This window comes from Protopterus annectens, chromosome 5.part1 (genome assembly GCF_019279795.1).
Source record: "Protopterus annectens isolate FY-2018-M chromosome 5.part1, PAN1.0, whole genome shotgun sequence".
In the NCBI taxonomy this organism is placed as follows: Eukaryota; Metazoa; Chordata; order Ceratodontiformes; family Protopteridae; genus Protopterus; species Protopterus annectens.
Window position 1 is genome coordinate 349,715,344 of NC_056736.1, and position 21,946 is coordinate 349,737,289.

The 21,946-nt window shown below is 39.4% G+C and overlaps 1 protein-coding gene across 6 annotated transcripts in view; it reads left to right on the top strand.

Moving 5' to 3' along the window:
* ARAP1 (ArfGAP with RhoGAP domain, ankyrin repeat and PH domain 1) overlaps nt 1-21,946 on the top strand; it is a 2,759,262-nt gene that overhangs the window by 1,267,574 nt on the left and 1,469,742 nt on the right. For all 6 annotated transcript variants that reach the window (XM_044073028.1, XM_044073030.1, XM_044073029.1 and 3 more), the window contains one exon: nt 7,804-7,883. In XM_044073028.1, the coding sequence (XP_043928963.1) occupies nt 7,804-7,883 (80 nt within the window). The remainder of the gene's footprint in view (nt 1-7,803; nt 7,884-21,946) is intronic.

Below are 21,946 nucleotides of genomic sequence, written 5' to 3' on the forward strand. Positions count from 1 at the left end.
ATTCAGTACAACATTAAAGTCTGTATCCCTTCAAAAATTGATTTTTACGCAGCTGATGATTTTCAACAACGCATATTATACTCGTCTCACTCTTCACAAATTTGATCCGAAGAATTCACCTAAATGCCCACATTGTTTAGATCAAACAGCGGATTTGCTTCACATGTTCTGGAGTTGCAAGTGTATTTATAAATTGTGGAATTCACTTAAGTTACAGTTACAAAAAATGGGCTACCAAAACTCAACACTCTCTTGGGAGTTTATGATTCTTCATATTCCCCGGAGAATTTAGGAAAATCCAAAAGGATTGTAATTATGAATATTTGTTTATTAATGAAATTATATATAGCCAAAAATTGGTTGAACCCAGACCAGACATCGTGGGAAAATTTCAGATTGATGGCTATACAACATATCTTAGCGCATAAACTCTTAATTAGCGACCACAAGAAAAATATCAACAATATAAAAATATGGGAGCAAATTTTCAATATTGTGTTGGCGTAGAAGTGCCTATCCACTTTTTCCTCGGGACTTAGAGTACAATGTAAAATCAATCTTAGATTAGATAGAGGAGGTAGAGACAATACAGTTTGTTGGCTTGATTTGTTATTGTGGGTTTTCTTTTTTTCTTTCTCTCTTTTTTTTTTTTTTTGATTATTAGTACTGTACTTATGACCAATATATGAGGTTGACATATAATGTGAAGTTAACCTATGGAAGCATTTTGTAAATATTGTACATAGTGTGTGAATTTGTAATATGGTTGTGAAAAACAATAAAAAAATGTTTATTGAAAAAAAAATAAATTGTGAGTAAGAGCAAGGAAAACAATCACTTCAACAAGTTCTACAAACAAATTGTATATTAGTGGCTATAGATGGGGGGAGTATCAGCCGAGTACCTCCTCAGTATTTCTAAATCTTATATTTATTTATTTATTTATTTGTTTATTTATTTATTACATTTGTTTACTGGGAAATTCGAACTGGACATGGGTCCTTTTTCAGCGGAGGCCCAGGGAGAAAAGCTCCACAAGTACATAATGGAAAATACTACAATAGTAGATGATGTACAGTAAACACTTTGACATGCAGAATACAAAAAATAATAGTGGGATACAGGACATACAATGTGTAATGAGTACTAGACAGATTTTAAGTTGAGTTGACAAAAAGATGATCTCTAACACTGTACTAAGAAGTTGGAAGTTTTCTTAGTCGGGGTTGGAGCAAGGGCAGAGCCAGTGCATTTTTAGGTGGGATTTGAGAGTGGTTTTGAATAGACTGCAGGAAGGTAAGATGTTTATCGAGGTAGGGAGGTTGTTCCATAGTTTAGAAATGATACAGGTGAAGAGGGCTTCTCCTGAATTTTTGGGTATGGTGGTGAGAAGTAGATTTTTGCTGTATCTTATATTTATTTTTATAATTTTATATTATTAATATATATATATTTTTATTGTAATAAATCTTATATATAAATACAAATACACAAACACCAACAAGCATACATACAGATAAACACAGACATAAATATACAGACAGACAAGCACGCACGTGCACACACAGACAGTTTTTTCTTCTTTCCAACTCTCTGCTGCTAACCTTCATCCACTCAGTCAACGTCTTCAGAATGTCCAAACATTTCTAAGCCTTGTACTCCACACCGGGTATTTTCCTTATACTGCTCTCTATTAGTTCTTCTCTTTCTGCTAAGAGTCAGAAAGCAGGCAAGACAAACAAACATTATTCACTGCCTATGTAAGCAATAATGCCTAAAAGGATGGGCGTGTTTGGGATAAATAACATACCAATCAGTCACTAATACTACAACAAAACTTCTGCTAGATCTTCCCAGAAACATATTCCATGGTTTCCACCTCATTTTCTAACTGCTGGAAAATATCATCTGCCTGCCTCAGTTTCACTAAATAGACTTCTTTTTCCATTTAAACTCTGTCAATCGCTCCATCACTTTTGCACTTTTTGATGGTGCTTGGGCCGCCACACAGGTCTTCAGTGGGTCAGTTACCTTGAAGTAGTCCAACACTAGCTCCTACTTCAGGCTTCCTTTTTCCCGGATACCCTGACTGCATTGTTATAAACCAGTCCATGACACTGCTAAAGACGCACCAGCAGAAACAAGCATAGAGCAAAACTTTATTCAAATGTCAGTCCTCTTTGAGGAACCTTCAGATCAATATGCTTTTATAGGAGCCAGTCAAGTCCTGCCAGAAGCTGTCCCCTGACATAGGCAGATGAATACAGTACATCAGCAGACAGACAGCACTAGATGATGGACTGTTTATTCTGGGTGATGGCGTATTTCTTCTAACACACTCGTTAATTTGAGTGGGTTGTTATGCAGTTGTTAGTTGAAATTTGAACAATTTTTATTTAAATTACAATCACAGGCTAAACCTTGAACTAGTTTCTGCTTATCCACACAAAACAAATGCAGCATAGCACTTCAAATACACTGCCAAAACTACCCTTTTACAGCTAACTAAAATGGTAAGTGCCGGAGAGAAAGAGAGGATTCCATTGTCCTAAAATGGACTGCAATTTCAAGAGAATGAAAAACAGCAGGATAGATAGTACTTTTCTGTGTAGCAGGATTCATTTAAAGTTTTCTATGAAGAAGCATTTGCTAATAAAACCAAACCACTAAAAACAAAGGCGGCACGAGTGTATTAACTATTACACGTATAAATTTCATAGTTCACTTTTTAACCAAAGACACAATCTCTTTCTGATGAAGTCTTTGGATGAAAAGTGAACTATTAAATTGATGCACTTAAAAGTTGTCACACTCGTTCCTCCTTGTTTTTATTGGTTTGGTTTTCTTAGTATTTTAGTACTACTCAGCAGTTATTTTCATTTAAGAAGCATTTCCTGTTGCAGGTACAGATATTTACTCAAAGAAGCTTTCAAGCTAGGAGGAGTTAGCAATAGTAGAAAAATAGAAGCTGCACACCACAGAACTCGCCTTGTTGACAAAACGTTCTCTTTGGTTGGCTGCTACAGTGCTGCAAGTCGTGGGCAGGGTGATGCTGTAAAAAACTTTTTTTTTTTTTAAGTCTCTCATTTGAGTCTCTGACAGGCAGTCAGGCACTGCCTCACTATGCCATTAAAACACTGGCGAAGCATAGTGACATCAGCCAGTCAGTCAATAAGTAAAAATAGTAAATGAAAAAAAATCGGGATTTGACGTGGGAACTCGTGGCACCCCATTATTTTGCTGTCAAAACCAGTAAATTCCAAGGAATTCAGTACAGTTAAAGAGGTCACACACACACACACACACACACACACACACACACACACACACACACACACACACACACACACACACACACACACACACGCGTACAGCAGGGATGTATGGAATATATTGGGGAGTCTGATTTACAGAATAAAGAACTAAATTCTTTCATCCAACAATACAAGATAACCTTATACGGCTAATCTTCAGATGACAGATTTTCTATTCCCTAAGTATCAGGTGCCCGAGACCAAAGAAGCCAAGGAACATTTTTTTCCATAGAAAAATCACTACCAGTTTGGTTTATAAATGTTTACAGCATCACATTTTTTTTCTTTATGAATATTTCTACCTTCTTTGTGACAGCCTAACCATGGAGATGATATGTGTTTGTGTGTGTGTGTGTGTGTGTGTGTGTGTGTGTGTGTGTATATATATATATATATATATATATATATATATATATATATATATATAAAAACATACGTCAATAAAAAAATAAATAAATATAGTCTAAGCCTCCTACATCAGGGGTGGTGGTGCAGCGGGCTTGCCCCAAGCAGAAAACATTTACAGTTTTAGTTTTCACCATTTGATGGCTGTGGTGGTGCAGTGGTTAGCGATGTCACCTCACAGCAAGAGGCTGTCTGGTCCAATTTTTGGCTGGAATGCCTTCTGTGTGGAGTTTGTATGTCCAACCTGCGACCGATGGAACGTTAAAGGACATGCAGGTCGGTGTGTGAATGCATGTATGCCTTCTCTGAAGGTTGGGCACTGAAGACAGCAGCTTTCACCATGTTGTGCTCTAGGCATTTGGAATTGACATTTTCTGTCGCACAAATAAGACTCTCAAATTTTCCGTTTATGAATATTTCTGTATTTTGTTACAGTAGTGTTTCCATTGACATATTAAGTATCTAGTGAATAATGCTTTCGATAGTTTGAAATTTTTTAATGAGAGGATTGTCCCATGGGTGTCTTTTTAACCCTTTTTTTGTAGTGCCAGTTCATTTCTTTACTTATTTTTGCAGGGTATACTGAATTATTTTATTACTTGTTAGTTTTAGAATTTTTTTTTTCAGTTTTTTAGACAGTTAGAATTATGTGTTTTTGCTGGTAATGCTATCATTTTTCAAGATGTGAATACATTTCATTTGTAGAGTAAGTACTGATGTTTTGGAGAGGTTGTAAGTGTGTAGTATTTGAAGTTATTTTTTGAAGTTGCTGTGAATGAGAAATGCATTTTTATTGCAACCACGAGGCTGAGTTTGGGGAGGCTTCAGTACATGGACTAGATAATTTATTTGTGGTCGTGTATGTGTCCGTGTTTTGCATGTGCATGGTGTAAACATTTATTTTTCTTTTTGTGAGAAATGTAATTAAGGTATTGTGAAGATTGCCAGCCTAGTCAAATAGAATTTGGTACATAACTCTGTCATTTGTAAATATGAATGTTGAATTACAGACTTGTTTTCTTAATTGAAAGAATATGCTGTGAAATATTGAACTTAAAACAATGTAACAACATTGCCCTCTACTGTAAAGAAAGCTAAGTCAAGCATTTATTGTCTGTCCTTTGAAGTTATAATTACTTCATGGCTGTCCTTTGAAGTTAAAGATTCTGAGTCATTCCGTCTGGGCTAGCACATTCTTTGTACTGTTTTAACTTAAGGAATAATTTCTAGAGTTTACATGTGGAAGGTCTTTTATGGCTGTAGTTTCCTGCAGGTGCAAGATAATAAGAATGTAGTATCTCTCAGCTTGGGAACACCAGGAAAGTGTGAAATGATGTAATGTTTATCAGAACTGCTTCAGTTTAAAGAGAGAGAACCAGAGATTAAGCATTTTTGTCTTGACCATCTAACTCACAGCACTGCCTGTTGTCTTACGCAAGTTATCTTAGACTTGTGTTTTCTTTTAGAAATAGCTAGGAACTAGAAAGAGTAGACTAAGTGTTTTTCTGTGATGTCAGAACTGTACTACTGATTTATTTTAAGTATTTCTGTGTGATCTCCAGACTCTTTTGACTAGCACTGCGTAGTAGAAAGTATTGTCTTGTGGTTTTAATTATTTGTTATTAAATATTTTAAAATCTTTTAACTGTGGCTGGTTTGTGTAGAGATAAGTTAAGCTCAGAGTACATTGCATATTTATAGAGTTTACTGTCCAAGTCACTCCTTGACTGATTAGACACACTTACCAATTGGATAATAATATTGCACAGTAATAATTGGACACCCTTTTAAGGGCCTTTGGGTAGCTGATAATATTAGCTGGGTGGTGTCAAGTGATTACTACTATATAGTCTGGGTAAAAGGGGCAGAGCTGGAGAACCTATGCCAGCCTTCCCCAGAAGTGTCTGTGTGGTTGTATAAACTCTTATCTCAAATTGTGGTACATGTCAGTTATTTGGGCAGGGACACGAAGCACTGGTTGGACAGAGAGGGTGCTGGAGGTTGTACCTTGCCCAGCTAGGCTGTGATCTGGAGAGCAAGGGAGTGACCAGCCCCAGACTGACTGTGATCTCTGTGTGCTCTTAAGGGAAATTGCACTTTACTGTGTGCATTTGTTATCCTTTCCTCATATATGAGATGCCCTCCCTGGTGTTAGTGGTGAGGATTGATGCTCCTTGATTGCTGGGCCAAGGCACGGGCATCACGGGAATGCATAGGGGAATTTTAATAGCTTTGATAATGCACCAAGAATTCATGAGAGTGTCAAAGCAATTTAGTCTCGAAACCACCAATGCCATTCCAGTACCCACCATCTGGCTGTACCCTCTTTCCCAAGGAGGGTTTGACCAGTTAGTCTTGGAGTAAATTTGAGGGTACCTATCCAGCCATTCAGGTTCTTTTTGAAGGAAGTGCACTGCTTCACCTCCAGCTTAGGAGATGGAGTAACAAATTCATCTCTCCATCACATTGTCTTTATCTGCTGGTGAAGATTTAAGTCTTTTTGGTTATGGTATTTGTTGTGCTATTATAAGCTGTTAGACTTGTGGAGTTATAGGAGATCGAGGACAACAGGAGATCTAATAACTATGTAGGCGAGGCACAGATCACCACTCAAACATTTGTAAGATGCTGAGTTAAGGGTAAGAGCTTCTAACTTGTACCGATAGCTCAGGTTCTTTAAGCCTGAGATGATCTTAGTTAGGAACCTCTAAGGCTTCTGTTGTTGCCTGATATATCAAGTGAGGTACATTCTAAAGGGGGGGGGCATTGTACTCTGCAATTGATTTAATCATTAATATAATTAAGACTAATTTAGTAGTTGATATAATTAAATATGTCAGTAATGTATTTCTATATGTATTTAATATGTAAAATTTCTATTTGCTGTTGGAGCTTTTCTCCTCAGGCCTCCGCTGAAAATGGGCATTTGTAGCCCAGTCGGATAAACCTGGTCGACAAATATAAAATAAATAAATAAATAATGATCTTGTCAGTTTCTAACTAAAGTGTTCCTTTAATGGGACATACTATTAATGCAGTGTAAAAGGGGGAAAATGTCATATTTCATTAACATTTCTTTAGTACTGTCTGCTTTATGTTTATAGTGAGTATAACATTTTGCACCTCATTTTCTGGTCAGACCAGTCCGCTCTTCAGTGTGGCTATATGTGCATACACTACCAGGTAATGGAAGCCTACAGAGATGAAAGGAAGACAAATCAACTTAAAGTAAACTAACAAAAAAAAATAGCAACAACATTAACAATCAGCATATATCACATCTCAAGAGTATATAAGATAGTGACCAATAGAGTTTCTAGTCTCTCTTGTTAGCTATGGGTCTTTTAGCCTGAACTCTTCTTAATTAGGATCCTGTTGGGATATGCTGAGTGATGTACAACCCAAAGGGGGGATTGTATTCTATAATTGGTGTACTCATAATGAATTAATTATTAATGAATCGATCAAATCAGTAATGAATGGATCTAGATAAACTGTTGATTTCACACAAAAACTTTTGAAGTGTACATAAAAGTATAAATATGCACAAAATATTTTAACATTATAAATATGTCCTATGTCTGGGGTTTGCAGTTAATTTAAACTAGTAGCTCACAACTGATTGATTAGTCAGCCCATAACAAATTCAGTGTTTCTGAGGTGGCCAAGCTGCCAGTATCCCATGTGGGGGCTTATAGCTACAAATTCCAATGCTCAGCCATTAAGAAGAGAGAAACACCTGGCAAGGATGACAACCTTTGCAAAAGCAGTAGTCCTGGGAGTAACTGATTAAAACAGTATGAAATACTGTCCAGGAAAGGTAAGAATGACTAGGTGTAACTTGGCAAGGTGGTGGCCATTAACTGAGTTACATTTTGTCAGCATGTAAAAGCATTAAGTAATATATATGTGGGCACTTACACAATCACATGTGTATAAACTGTGTGTATGATTATGTTTGTGTATAGGTATGTGTACATTGATACGTTGTGATACATAAAATGCATACTTCTGTGGGCTCATACTCAAGAACACAAGAGACTGCAGAATTACTTATTAATTTAGTCTGTTTTTCATGTTTTAGGAGCTTTATCTCTTGATCGTGTAGAGGGTGAAGATGAAGATGACAGCTTAGTGTCCACTCCAGAAGAAATGGCTGAAAAGGTTGGTGTTTGGTCAAATACTGGGTTATGAGAATAAATCTTTCTCAACCTTCTTGAACTCATATTAATATTCATCTTTATGCACCTAGAAGAAAGAATTTTAACTGCACTTTGAATAAATAGAAAAAAATGTGCTTTGAGACATTATTACTGAGAGAGATATACTTCCTTGGAGGCAAAAATCTTGCTTACAAACAAGGTTGTCAAAAACACGCACACTACATCAACTAGAGAGGACTAAAATCTATACAACTAGAGAGGACTAAAATCTATACAACTGGGCAGATAGCAAGACCCAGAGTGGCAGGGGAAATATCCTGTTACCTGCCCTGTACAGTTTTGCATCATTGTTAGGTGGCAAGCTGCAGTGGTCTCGGGTTCCTATCAGTTCGTCGAAACTTCAGCAGTTCGAACACTATATGTTCGAACTGTGAAGTTCGAAAACTAATTATCACGAAGCCGCGGAACACCAAATTCTTTCCCAGGGAAAGAATTCGGTTGGCTGTTTCTGCGGCTTCACGATTTTCAGCACTGTGGTGGAAAGTTACGGGTCGGGTTCAGGTAAGTGTGCTTTTGTGCGGATGTTATGGTTAGGGTGTGACTTAGGTGAGTTAGGGTTAGGGCGCGGGCGAGGTGGGTGTGCGATAGTGACAGAATTTAGGGTTAGGGCGGGATAGGTGAGTTAGGGTTAGGGCGCGGGTCAGGTGAGTGTGCGATAGTGACGGACCTTAGGGTTAGGGTTTGGGTTAAGGTAAGTGGATAGATAATGTATGTACAGTTTAGTGTAAGGTTAGATGTTGGATTTTAAGTGTATGTGTGTGGACTGTTGTTTTTTGGTTTGCTTGTGTTGTGTGTGTGTTTCTTGGAACATCGATTTTTTTTCCCTGGGAAAAAAATCACTGTTCTAAGCCTTCAACGGTTTTGCACTTCGAGGTTAGAAGTTCAAACATATGGTGTTCGAACTTCTGCCATTTCGTCAAATGATATAGACCCGTGGTCTCTGAGACCTGTGCTTGGAGTGGAATAATCGCAGAAGAGTGAATTTTAGCATGACTGCTCAAGATCTTAATTTACTATACCTGTAGGAACTGTAGGTAAGGAATGAGAGTGAGAGTCCTTTGCCAGTTCACCCATCCCAGGGACAGGTAGGTGGTTCTGGCTTACAACATGGGTGACCCTAACAAGAACACTAGGTGCTCCAGCTCATGGAGCCTGAGCCTAGCAAACCCACACTGCTGTGTGCAAGTTACACAGGAAGCCAAAGGTAATTCATTGTGTAGAGACATGCTTCTGCTCAGGGGGTAGCACATAGTAGAATTTGAAATGGTCACTACAGGGGCTGAGGGAGTGTTCCATTAGGGGGAAAATGGTAGGCTACCTCCCAGGGCCAGCATGTTGGTCTGCTCCCTACTACTTTACTCACACAACAAAGTGGATGAGCTCATTGGGTTTTCTGGGTTGTAGTAAGTAAGCTATAGGACTCTGCCTATCTCAGGTATTCCCAGCTTCCACTACTATGGAACAATTGGATTCAGGTAGAGGAACTACTAGGGTCAGTCATGTGTGGGAGGGCAGATAAAAAATGAAGATCCCACCTCACTCAGTCAGGCTCTTGCAGTATGTTTCTAATTTTTTGGAGACAAGAAAATAATATCCAGGTGCTTTCTGGCTGTATAAATAGAGTTCTTGGTTAGACAATCTATGGAAAAAATGACCCAGGGTTTCTCCTTCATTACCAGATAATCAGTTATACATCTCTGGAGAAGGGAGTGGAGGTCACATGAAACCACATTTCTTCTTTCCTTTCTTTTTCTTTCTTTCTTTATTGTATTTGTTAATATGTAGAGCACTGATCAATTCTGACTAATTTCAGTCCAGTGTCAATAACTTGACCACTCATAGAGAGTACACAAGATAACAAAAACATGAAGTAACTGTGAATAAAATATAAAGAATGTGTGGTAAGAGCACTAAAGTGCATAAACCAGTAAAGTGAGAGGATAAAGTTGCACTGCTGTCAATATACGTTTTAGTATAGAGCTTTTACTTTACCTTTAAGAAGATAGAGCATTGTATACAAAATGGATATATAGAAGACTGATCTGTGAGAAATGAAGCAATGAAAACTAGTAAAGCAGTTGGGGTAGAGGAGAGATAGTCATTGATTTAGGTTATGTGGCCTGTTGAGTTGAATGAACATTTAGAGACCAGTTGGCATAATTGGTAATGTCTTCACCTCTCATGCACAAGATACAAGGTTTGATCCTGATCTCCAGCTAATGCCTATTTTTAATTTGTATGTTCATGTGTCTTCTGAGGGTACTCGTAGTAGTGTGGAGAGAAAGATCTATCCCAGATGACTGGAGAATCAGTATACTCATGCCACTGTACAAGAACGAAGTGTACCTCCACAACTGTGGGTAGTATAGCGGTATCAAACTCCTGTCACATTGCATGAAACTTCTGGAGGGTAACTAATAAATGAATATGCAGAGTAGTACAAAGTAAGATGTGAGATGAGCAGTTTGGATTCAGATCAGGATGCAACATAACTGACCCAATGTTTTCAGTGAGACAGATGGGTAGAGAAGAAGTTAGAGACGTGTAAAGAGTCCAATTGGCATTCCTAGACTTGGAGAAAGCATATGACAAGGTCCCAAGAAAGCTGATTTGGGAAGTCCTGTTATGGTTCAAAGTCCCAGAAACATTGGTAGAATTAGTACAGGCTCTGTGAAAAAGATCAGATGTTCGGTCTCACAAGGGAGTTCCCAGGGGGTGTGGGTATGCATCAAGGTACTGCTTCAAGCCTGCTGCCATTCATGCTGGTGATGGGTTTTATTAGCAAACAGGCTGAAGGGGACAGTTCAATAAAGTTGCCATATGCAGATGATGTGGCATTACAGGCAGACTCTGAGCAAGAACTTGGCACATGGGATGAAAAACTAGGTACAGATAAAACAGTGATGATGGCAATAAACTGGGGAAATCAGAAGCTGAGCACTGAGATGGAAGGGAAGATAGTGGAATAGGTTAACAGCTTTGAGAAGCTAAGCACTGAGATGGAACAGAAGATAGTGGAATAGGTTAACAGCTTTGAGAAGCTGAGCAGTGAGATGGAAGGGAAGATAGTGGAATAGGTTAACAGCTTTGAGTATCTGGAAGGGGTGGTTGGGGAGAATGGATGCCTGAATGAAGAGGTCAAAGCTAAAATCAGAGGGGCTTCAGCCAACTGGTATAGTGTCAGGTGTAGGTGTAGAGTATTACAGAAGAATGCCAAAGAAGCTGAAAAGTAAGGTGTACAAAACAGTGGTGTGAACAGCAGTAATGTATGCCACAGAAATCTGGGCAGTAAAGGCAAAGCAGATGAAGAAGCTAGAGGTGATGGAAATGAAGTGTCTGAGATGGGTGTTAGAATGCACACTGTGGGACAGATGAAGAAATGAGGACATAAGAGTGGAAGCCAAAGTAGCTCAAATTGCAGAAAAGATCAAAGAAAAAATATTACAGTGGTTTGAGCACATGTGCAGAAAAGCAGAAGACAATTTGGTGAAGAAGATTTGGGACAGACAGGAAGAAGGTAAGAGGAAATGAGGGCATCCAGCAAAGAGGTGAATGGATTGTATGAGAGAAGATCTGTGACAGTCAGGCATGAGTGTTGAAGAATGCGGGAGTGTGGCATAGAATCAAGAGAGATGGCAACATGACCCCAACCCTATGTGGAAAATGGGGAACAGGGGGTTGATGATGTTGTTGATGGTTGAATGAACATTCAGCTTGATTAAGTAAATGAGGTTTTAGCAGTCCATGGAACGTGGGTAAGATGAATAGTCTTTAGGTTTGTGTTGCAAGGACTCCTCTCATAGTTGGGGATTGAGAGTTGAGAACATATAATCAGAAGCATGAAGTTTGAAAACTGATATAAGGACCAGTATGATTCAGGCTTCTGAGGTTATATGTGGGGATTTGTGTAATTATTTTTAAGGTTAATGGTGAAAGAGTGTGTTCATGCAGTAGTTGGAACAGTTGTAAGCCTAGTAGTAGGTCTGCACTTTGCTTAACTGGGAGCCACCGTGCTTTTCCCCTACAGTTATATAGTGGTGTTCATTTCTTGTTGAATGAATCGTAAATTTGCAAATGTTGTTTTCTAGAGGTTGAATAGTAGTGGAGTTTTAGGAGATGCTGCTGAAACTAGATGGAGGCAGAATTTGAGTCAAGAAAGAAGGATTCCTTTCCCTATTCTAGCTGTGGTTGGGTATGATGGGGGGGGGGTTCTGCCCAGAACAGAAGGAGATTCAGGCCTTGTCTTCTTTTTGTAGTCTGCTTTTTCTAGATGAATGATGTGAGGAGTCTAACCAGAGACCAAGGTACTTGAAGGAAGACACTTGCTCCAGTTGTCGCTGTAGTTATAGATTGTTATAGTATTAGGGCATCTGCTGAGCTTCTGATGAGTGCTGAACAACATTGTTTGTTTTATGTGTTAAGAATGAGATTTTCCTGTTGATTCATTCTGTGAGGCAGAGGAAATCAGACTGTAGTTCATGTTATAATCTCACAAATGAGTAGCTAGAGCAGTACAGGACAAGTAAAGAAGATCCAGTGGAAGTTTAAGATACATATAAATATTAATATATATATATAAATATATATATATATATATATATATATATATATATATATATATATATATATATATATATACACACACACACACACACACACACACACACACACACATAGAGTGGCAGAAGGGTGATAATAGATCCAAAGAACTGCTTTAAGTAGAGGGGAAGTGTGGCAGTTAGAGGAGTTATAGTTAACTGTGAAACATCTGTCTGTCTATCTATCTGCAATATAGCTCTGGAACCATGGAATAGCATAAGGGATGATGCCTGGTTCAGTCGGGTGGAATATAAGGGAGGAGTTGTTAACTAGGCCGAAGGCCATGATGAGATCTATGAAAATGGATGCAGGTAGTATATCCTTGTCAACTAACATAAGAATGTCATCCATGAATGTCTATATGGTTGTGAAAGTCCTCCTACCTGACCAGGACCCATGCTATTTATAAGACAGAAGATGATATTTTGAGATATAATCTTTAATTTTGATGTAGAATTTTTCTTTTAATGATCTTGCACAAGGTTGGAAGAATAAAGGTGAGGCAATAGTGGGAGGGGAGTGTGGGATGTTTTTGTTTGGGAAGTGAAGTGAAGTGATTTTAGTATGGCTTTCCAGATATTAAACATAGTACTGGTATTGAGACGGGGTTAACATTTTATTGCAGAGGTTTTACTATGTAGTCTCAACAGTGATAAATGAACCAAGGATGGAGGCTGTCTATACCTTGAGGTCTGTCCAGTTGTATTTCTTACAGAGAGAGGGATGGGCAGGGGTATTTGCCACAGTTGAGGCGGTCACTGAAATGTTTTTGGAAATCATTTTATTTATTTATTTATTTTATTGCATTTGTTTACCGGGAAAGTCCACTGCGCCTAAAAGAGCCCATTTTAGTGGAGGCCCGGGGAGAAAAGCTCCAATGAGATACAGAAAAAATATAAACATTAATTAGTAGAAACAGTGTTACAGATAGTAAATATAGTAACATATACAGACTATATACATAAAAGCAGGAATCTAGTTTGTTTGATTACAGTAATATATACAGAAAATATACATTAAAGCATAATTCAATGAATTCAATCAGAGTGGTATAAACAGAGATATATTAATCAGCATTATTGTACCAGTGTCTACAAGAAGATAAAATAAAATATGGAGTCACTAGTAGCAAAAGGCATAGGAGTTTAGTAATCATATAAGGAGAGTGAAGAGGTAAGGTTATAGAGCAGGAACATAGCCAGGAAGAGTTGAGGCGATTCTTCAGTATTTGTTTGAAGGTGGTGGAGATTTGAATGAAGTAGACTGTGCCCAGTGAGGTTATTGACTTCTTTATCAAAATTTCCTTGGGCTGTATCTATGAGAGTTTTGAGCCTGTGTCATATATTGGCTTTTTTGTCTTCTAATTTTTTTTTTTACATACATATATTCAGATATTTCAGTCATGGGTATTAATGTCCTTCTATTCTGCCAACATATCAAAACAGTTATTCCCATAATAAATGTCTAGGCTGTTTTTAAAAATATCTAAAGTAGTAGCTTTTATGTAATTTGGCAGTCTGTTCCATGCATCAGCTACTCTGTCAGAAAACCAGTTAGTACACGTCTCATTCCCATAGAATCTTCTACACAGGTTATCTGATGATTCTCTAGTACGTTTTGATAACCCCAAACATTCCCAGCAGTAGTTGTCCCTAAATGCCCTATATACCTGAATAAGATCTCCTCTTAGATATCTGTAAAAGACACTGTACAAGTTCAGATATTTTAGTCTTTCGTAATAACTTAAATTTTCACATACACGGATGCCCTTGTTTTCTTATAAGGTTTCCATATTGTTATTCCATACTTTAGTTTGGGTCCAAGGTAACTAAGAAACAGCTAGACTTTATAAATCTTTTAATACAACCTGTAGTTCTATAACTGTCATTAGCCAGTTGACTGATATGATAAGAAAAACTCAACTCTGTATCTACCCATATATCCACGTCCTCAAATTAGTCTACAGTTTCAATCACTGTGTGCTGTATTAAATATTCACCTTTCAGTGTATGTCTCCCAAATCTCATATGCTTAGTTTTTAATGTATTTATCAGCATATTGTTCTCCTGTGCCTAAATGGTTAGTTTAGTCAAGGTATTTTGCAGAAATGCCCTATCTGTAACATATGTAATCAGTTTACCCAATTTCAAGTCATCTGGATACGTATTGTAGAATACCTCAGGTGAAAAAGATAGATTTGAAAGATACAGTCTAAACAAGAATGACCTAGGACAGATCACCCAGACTGTAACCTCAAATTTCATCTGTCCAATTGCTGTATGATGCTTGCTTTGTCCAATTTGTAAGCCATGCAGCTGTCAGTCTTATAAACAGTGTAGTAATACCTAGTTGTTCTAATTTATTGATCAGTGTTTTGTGTAGGACCCTGTCGAATGTTGAAGTTGAAGCCATATAAATTACATCAAAGCACAATTTTTCATTCATAGCTTTTATTATATTGTTATACAACATATGTTACAGGTGGTAATAGATCTGTTTTCAACATATGCATGCTGATAATATGGTTTCAAGATGTTCTTCGCGTTTCACTGTTGCAGTCATTACATTTGGGTTATCCTGCTGACAGGTTGCCCTCAGTCGGCCTGAATTCCAAAGTCTTGGATCCTACATCGGTTGCTGTTGCCTCTTCCCTGACGTCAGGTCGTCAGGGGTATAAAAGATGCAGCCGACGCCATTTTCTTCAGTCTTTCTTGTTGCACGGTGCCCGAAGCAGAAGCAGTTCGCAAGTGCCGGTCGGCCAATTCCTGTGATTTTCATGTTCAAGTTTCAGATCCGAAGTCTTCATTAAAAGCTAAGTACCCCATTGGGGAAAATTTTTTCTTGCTCCAGACCGATGTCAGAAAAAGTTAATAATTGAATTTCTTGTGGGAAGCAAATACCTCATAAGGACTTTCACTCTTACTGTATTCCTTGCCTAGGCCCTGACCATGACATTTATAGTTGTCGGTTTTGTGCTAGATTTAACCAACGCACTATTAAGCATTGATACGATTTTGCATTAAGCTATTCTGGGGCAAAGATTTAATTATACAATGTCGTTGGATAGCCATCCGACTACCGGAGTTCACAAAAAAACGCAAAGAAAAAGAAAAAGACATGCAACCGAGGTCCAAAACTGACAACAACGCTTCTCCTAAGCAAGTCGCCAGTTCTCAGTGAGGTGCTTTCGCAGCCCCTGACACCCGCTACATTAGAGTCGCAGGCCACTATCGACTCCCACATGGAGTCGGCCATGCCTCTGAAAACTCAAGGTATTGGACCCTCGGAGATTGTTCCCTCAGATGGGTCCGGAGCCGCTGAGCAGGCATCTGCTTCTGAGGGTGTATTCAGACCTAAACAGTTATATATTAAACCGACTTCAAAGGCAAAGACTAAAACACCTATAAAGGCAAAGAAACAAGTTCACCAGTTACATGGACAGGCCTCCATGCCCAAAAAACAGATGCTCAAAATGGCCAAAGACTTAATTACCTTGATTAGGGGTTCCCATCCCCCTCCTGATAAAGAGGCCTAGGCAAGAGACAGACTATGAATCTTCAGATCAGGTTTCCATTTCTTCTGATTCCTTTTCTGATGAGGAATATTCTCGTCTCCCTTATGAGGATTCTGATGCTGAAGAATCAGTTCCTTCAGCTTCTCCTCCTGAGGACTACTTTTTTGGGGAAACCTTGCATACCATGAGGGAGCACTTCCACTGGGAGAGCCAAGATTTTTCAGAATCTAAGAAGAGGCCCAGAGACTTCCTTTTACTACCTCACAGACCTCTAGCTATTCCACATGTGTTAGACATTGTAGATGATGTGTTTTCAGAGTCTAGTCTGACCCCTGACTCCTTACCTCCAGCTCCTGTTAAGCCGGACAGATATTACAGGGTCCCTGACTCTCATAAATTTCTTTTCAAAAACCCTACTGCAGACCCAGAAACTATTTCTCAGGGTCCCAAAGGGTCAAGGCTTCCACTGCAATAAACCCTATCCCCTCTGACAGGGATTCTAGGGCACTGGATAGATGGGGAAAAAAGATTTACACATCTGCTACTGCATTAGGGCCTTAAATTGCCAGTTTCATATGCTCAAATATCAGCAATATATCATGACACTGCTTAAACAGAAAATGATGGTAAATTCTGAATGTGCAGAAAACAAAGAAATGCAGGATTTATTGCATGCAGCTGAACAAGTTGGAAAGCATACTTTGCAATGTGGTTTTGATTCTCTGGAGGCCTCCTGCAGGGCCGCTGTTACGGGTTCTGTCATTAGGAGGCATGCTTGGTTAAAGGAACAAAACCTGTGTGATCATGTTAAAGCAAAATTATTAGATGCTCCATTACAACATGATACCTTGTTTGGTGTTAAGGCAGAAGAGGTGTTAAAGAAAATGGAGGACAAAGCTAAATCTATGCAAATGGTCAAGGATTTCTTACAGGTATAGCCACCTAGATTTAGCAGACACTGGCCTAAAAAGAATTGGTCCTTTCCAGTCTCAGACAGTCCTCAAAGGGGCAGATCCAGACACCCTAGAGGCAGATCACAGCCGCGAGGTTCCTACAGGTCTAAGCACTGGGGTGCTTCTACCTCCAAAGGAGGAGAAGACAAGTCACAACCATACAGGAAACAGTCCCAATGACTTCCCCCTGCCTGCACCAAGCACTTATCTTCTGGCAGCACCCTTAGGGAAAACTAGCACTTTTTTCTCAAAATTGGGACATTATAACCCAGGACAAATGAGTTCTCGACATAGTGTCACAAGGCTACAAGTTTCACTTCCATACCCTGCCAAGGGCGAACGGTTGGCCAGACCTGCCAGAAAATCAATGGGCAGAGGCTCAAAAACAAGTCGCAGCTCTCATGGACATGAGGGCTATTCAACAAGTGCCACAGCAAGAGCAGGGACAAGGACTTTACTCAAGACTGTTCTTGGTACCCAGAAAGGACAAAGCATGGAGGCCAATACTGGACCTATCTATTCTAAACACTTTCCTGGATATACCAAAATTCAAGATGTTGACCTTGCAGCAGCTAATGCCCATGCTGGGCAGCAAGGCTTGGCTCTTGACTTTAGACCTAAAAGAGGCATACCTGCATGTCCAAATCAGACAATCATGCAGAAGATACTTCAGATTCAAGGCTGGCTCAAAGCATTACCAGTTCTCTGCACTGCCCTTTGGCTTATCTACTGCGCCCAGGGTCTTCACAAAGTGCCTGGCACCAGTAATTGCTTACTGCAGACAAAGAGGAATACAAATATATCCTTACTTGGACGACTGCCTCATACAAGCAGAGAACAAGGACATTCTACTTCAGCATCTGATGTTTGTGAAAAGACTTTTAACATGCCTAGGGTACACAGTCAACAAAAAGAAATCAAAACTCGTACCCTCTCAAGAGATAATATTCCTGGGTGCAAGCTTAAATACAACTGCCCAGATGGCTTATCTCACTCCAGACAAACAAAGATAACTGACTACCTATTTCAAGGAAATGGTAACAAAGGCCCAATTATCTGCAATAAAAATTTTGAAGGCTTTGAGCTTCATGGCATCCTGCATCTTACTAATTCCATATGCAAGACTGCATATGAGGAAAATTCAATGGTACCTAAAAAGTGTCTGGACACAACATTGCCACAGCCTGGAAACAATGATTACTCTCATTCCATGCCTGCAAAAGGAGTTTCGATGGTGGGCAAAGGCTTGTCACCAAAACAAGGGACAGCCATTCTCACTACCCCCAGCCAGGCAGAGCCTAACGATGGATGCTTCAGATTATGCCTGGGGGGCACACATGGCAGGAAGAGGAATTCAGGGCACCTGGTCCACAAACCAAAAGCATCTACATATCAATCAAAAAGAGATGCTAGCTGTTCAAAATGCCCTGATAGCCTTCAAGGACCTACTTCATCTGGGACAACTACTGATAAAGACAGACAACACCACGGTCATGTGGTACATAAACAAGCAGGGGGGCACTCATTCTTACCCCCTTTGCAGACAAGCCATGGCTTTATGGGACACAGCATTGACTTACCAAGTCCATCTAAAGGCACAATTCCTGCCAGCAAAGGAAAATACTCTGGCAGACGAACTAAACAGAAACCTCATGGATCCCAACGAGTGGCACCTGGATCCACAAGTCTTCAGCATGATGACAAAGAAATGGGGACGCCCGGACATAGATCTATTTGCCTCCCCTCACAACAGTCAACTAAAACGATTCTGCACAAGGACCTATCACAGACAAGCTTGAAAAGTGGATGCCTTATCTTTCAACTGGACAAACCTATCAGTATATGCCTTTCTTCCACTGTCTCTCCTCCCCAAGGTACTACTGAAGGTCAGACAGGAGAAACCAAAAATGATTCTGATTGCCCCAGACTGGCCACGCCAGTACTGGTATCCGAGCTTAAGGAACTTGTCCCAATGCCCAGCCTGAACCTTACCTTAAATATCTCATCTACTGTCCAGCAAAACAATCAGATGATGAGCCAACTCAGGACCCTAAACCTGGCAGCATGGTGGATAATGTAGCCATACAAACCACACCTCTCAGTAAAGCTGTGATGGATGTCATTTTAGAAGCCAAAAGGCCTAGTACTAGAAAATCCTATCCTGGGAAATGGAACAGATTTTGTGCTTGAAACCAAGCTCAAGGAACTGATACAGCTGTCCCAAATATTCCTCAGATTTTGCAATACTTAACTGAGATGCTGGACAAAGACCTATCTTTTTCATCAATTAAAATCCATGCCTCTGCCATTTCAGCTCATTACAATACAGAGCCACCACACTTTTTTCATCCTTTATTAAGGCAGTACTTCAGAGGAGCCAAAAACTTAAGGCCTCCAAGGAGAACGCCAATACCTGCATGGGACCTCAACTATGTCTTGGAAAAACTCACATTACCTCCTTTTGAGCCAGCTGCTACTGTGGATATAAAGTTCTTATCTTAGAAAACAGCTCTGCTCCTAGCAATAACTTTTGCAAGACAAGTTTCAGAGCTACAGGCTCTCATGACTGTGGAACCCTTTATCATTTTTTTATCCAGACAGGGTCTCTCTGAGAACAAACCCTACATTTATGCCTAAGGTGGTATCCAGTGTAGCCCTTAACCAAACTATTCATTTGCCAACTTTTTATCCAAATCCACAGAACAAGAGGGAGAAAATTCTGCATTCTTTGGATGTACACAGACATTCTACTTGGACAAAACTAAAGTTTTCAGAAAGACAGAACAATTACTAGTGGCGTATGCCGCAGCATCACAAGGAAAGGCTATCTCCAAGCAGACTGTTTCAAAGTGGATAGATCACTGCATTTGTTTCTGCTACTCACAGCATGGCAAACCAGTGCCTAAGGGCATTAGGCCACATTCAACCAGAGCTGCAGCCACTTCTGCAGCTTTTCTCAGGGGAGTACCAACCAAAGACATTTTAGAGGCTGCTACTTGGAGTTCACTACATACCTTTACAAAACATTACAATCTGCCTCTTTACTCTAAATTCAGGGCAGGCTTTGCCACTGCAGTTCTGCAGGGCCTCATAGCTGCTCCTAATGCTGTTTAGCTCCAGCCCCCAACCATAGCTTTGGGACTCAACCCAAATGTAATGTCTGCAACAGTGAAACACGAAGAACATAGTACAGTTGTGTACACTTACCATAAATGTAAATGTTTGAGTGTATTCACTGTTGCAGTCCAGGTTACCCACCCGCCATCCCCCTTATTTTTGCTGGAACTTATCTTTACTTCTCTAATCTATAAAACCTAGGTGGTGTATTTGCTTATAGATGAAGGTAAAGCTTATTTTGGTGCATGTATGTTTTATTTACATATTTTTAGCCTACCCTTTTGGGGGCACCTGACATCTGGGGCAAGAAAAACTGAAGAAAATGGCATCTGCTGCATCGTTTATACCCCTGATGACCTGACGTCAGGGAAGAGGCGACAGCAACCGACACAGGACCCAAGACTTTGGAATTCAGGCTGACTGAGGGCAACCTGCCAGTAGGATAACCCAAATGTAATGACTGCAACAGTGAATACACTCGAACATCTACATTTATGGTAAGTGTACACAACTGTACTTTCCAACCTTTCCAATTCTGACGTAACTTATCTAATATTACCTTCTCCTTTGTTTTTCCACAACAAGAAAGTAAACTTAAGGGATTGTATGATTCTGGGTTTGTTCTACTCCCCTTTCCCTTAAAGACAGGTTTTATAAGTGCATATCTTCAGTCTTGAGGAATCGCTCCATATTTATACGACGTTTGGCTATGTTCCTTAGGTTTATGTACTGTTTCATATTTTCTGGGGAAGGAAAAATTGCAAGGATTCATCCCTGAGTCCATGTGGAGATTTTTACTCATGCATTAAAAACATTTTTGGTTTAATACTAAGAGTCTAAAATTAAGGGAAAATGAGAGTCTTGCAATTAGGTGATAATGTGAGAAGTTCAGTGTTTTTTTCTTTGGATCAGGGATGTTAAGAATGAGTGCCCAGCTCAGGAACATAGGCAAGAAACAAGTTTTGTTGTATTAGTATTTGATTAGTTGAGCCTGATCTTGGGAGCTGGATAAGGGATGGAAAACCTTAAGGTGTAGTGGTCACTTAATGAAGGTGAATGACAGACAATGTTGAAGATACAGTTTAGATTACTGGAGATGATGAGATCAACGAGGGAGTGGTTTGAGATGTTTAAAGTTAGGTTTACTGGCATTTTGACTACTTATGCCAGTTGCTACAATGTGAAGAGGTTAGTCAGTTACTTGTAAATTAAGTGGTTTAAGCATATTAAGGTTGAAATCTCCTAGGATTAATATACTTTCCTGTTGTTTGTGCTGTTCAGAATTGTTTGAATCACATCTTTGAATTTTTCAAGAGAGGAGAAGGAGATATATAACAGTTATTTGGAGATTGATAATGTTCAGTTAGACAATTTCTGTTAGGAGCCAGTTTAGCTGAGAGTTTGAGGTGGATGAGGCCTGCATAATAAGCTGTTGCTTCATTTATTATTAATGTAGAAGAAGGGTACCATCTTCTTTAAAGTGTTACCAGGTATACAATCAAGAAAGTAATTGAGGGAGGGTTTATCTGGTTTCAAGGTAAGTCTCAATAATTGCAAGGAGGTCTGTATTGGGTAGACTAAAAATTGCATTGACTTGGTCTGTTTTTGGCAGTGCTTTGGGCATTCCTAAAGTAATAGGAGAGTGGTTTTGGTCCAGGTATTTGTTCAGTATTACTCTGAAAGACAAGTATTAGCAGGATGGGAAATAACTCATGTACGTATTTTGTTAATTTGATTTGGTGTTTGACGGATAGAATGACTGTGTCAAAAGTTTGAATTTGCTGTGTAAGTTGTTGCTGATCTGTGGAATGAGGGTAGGAA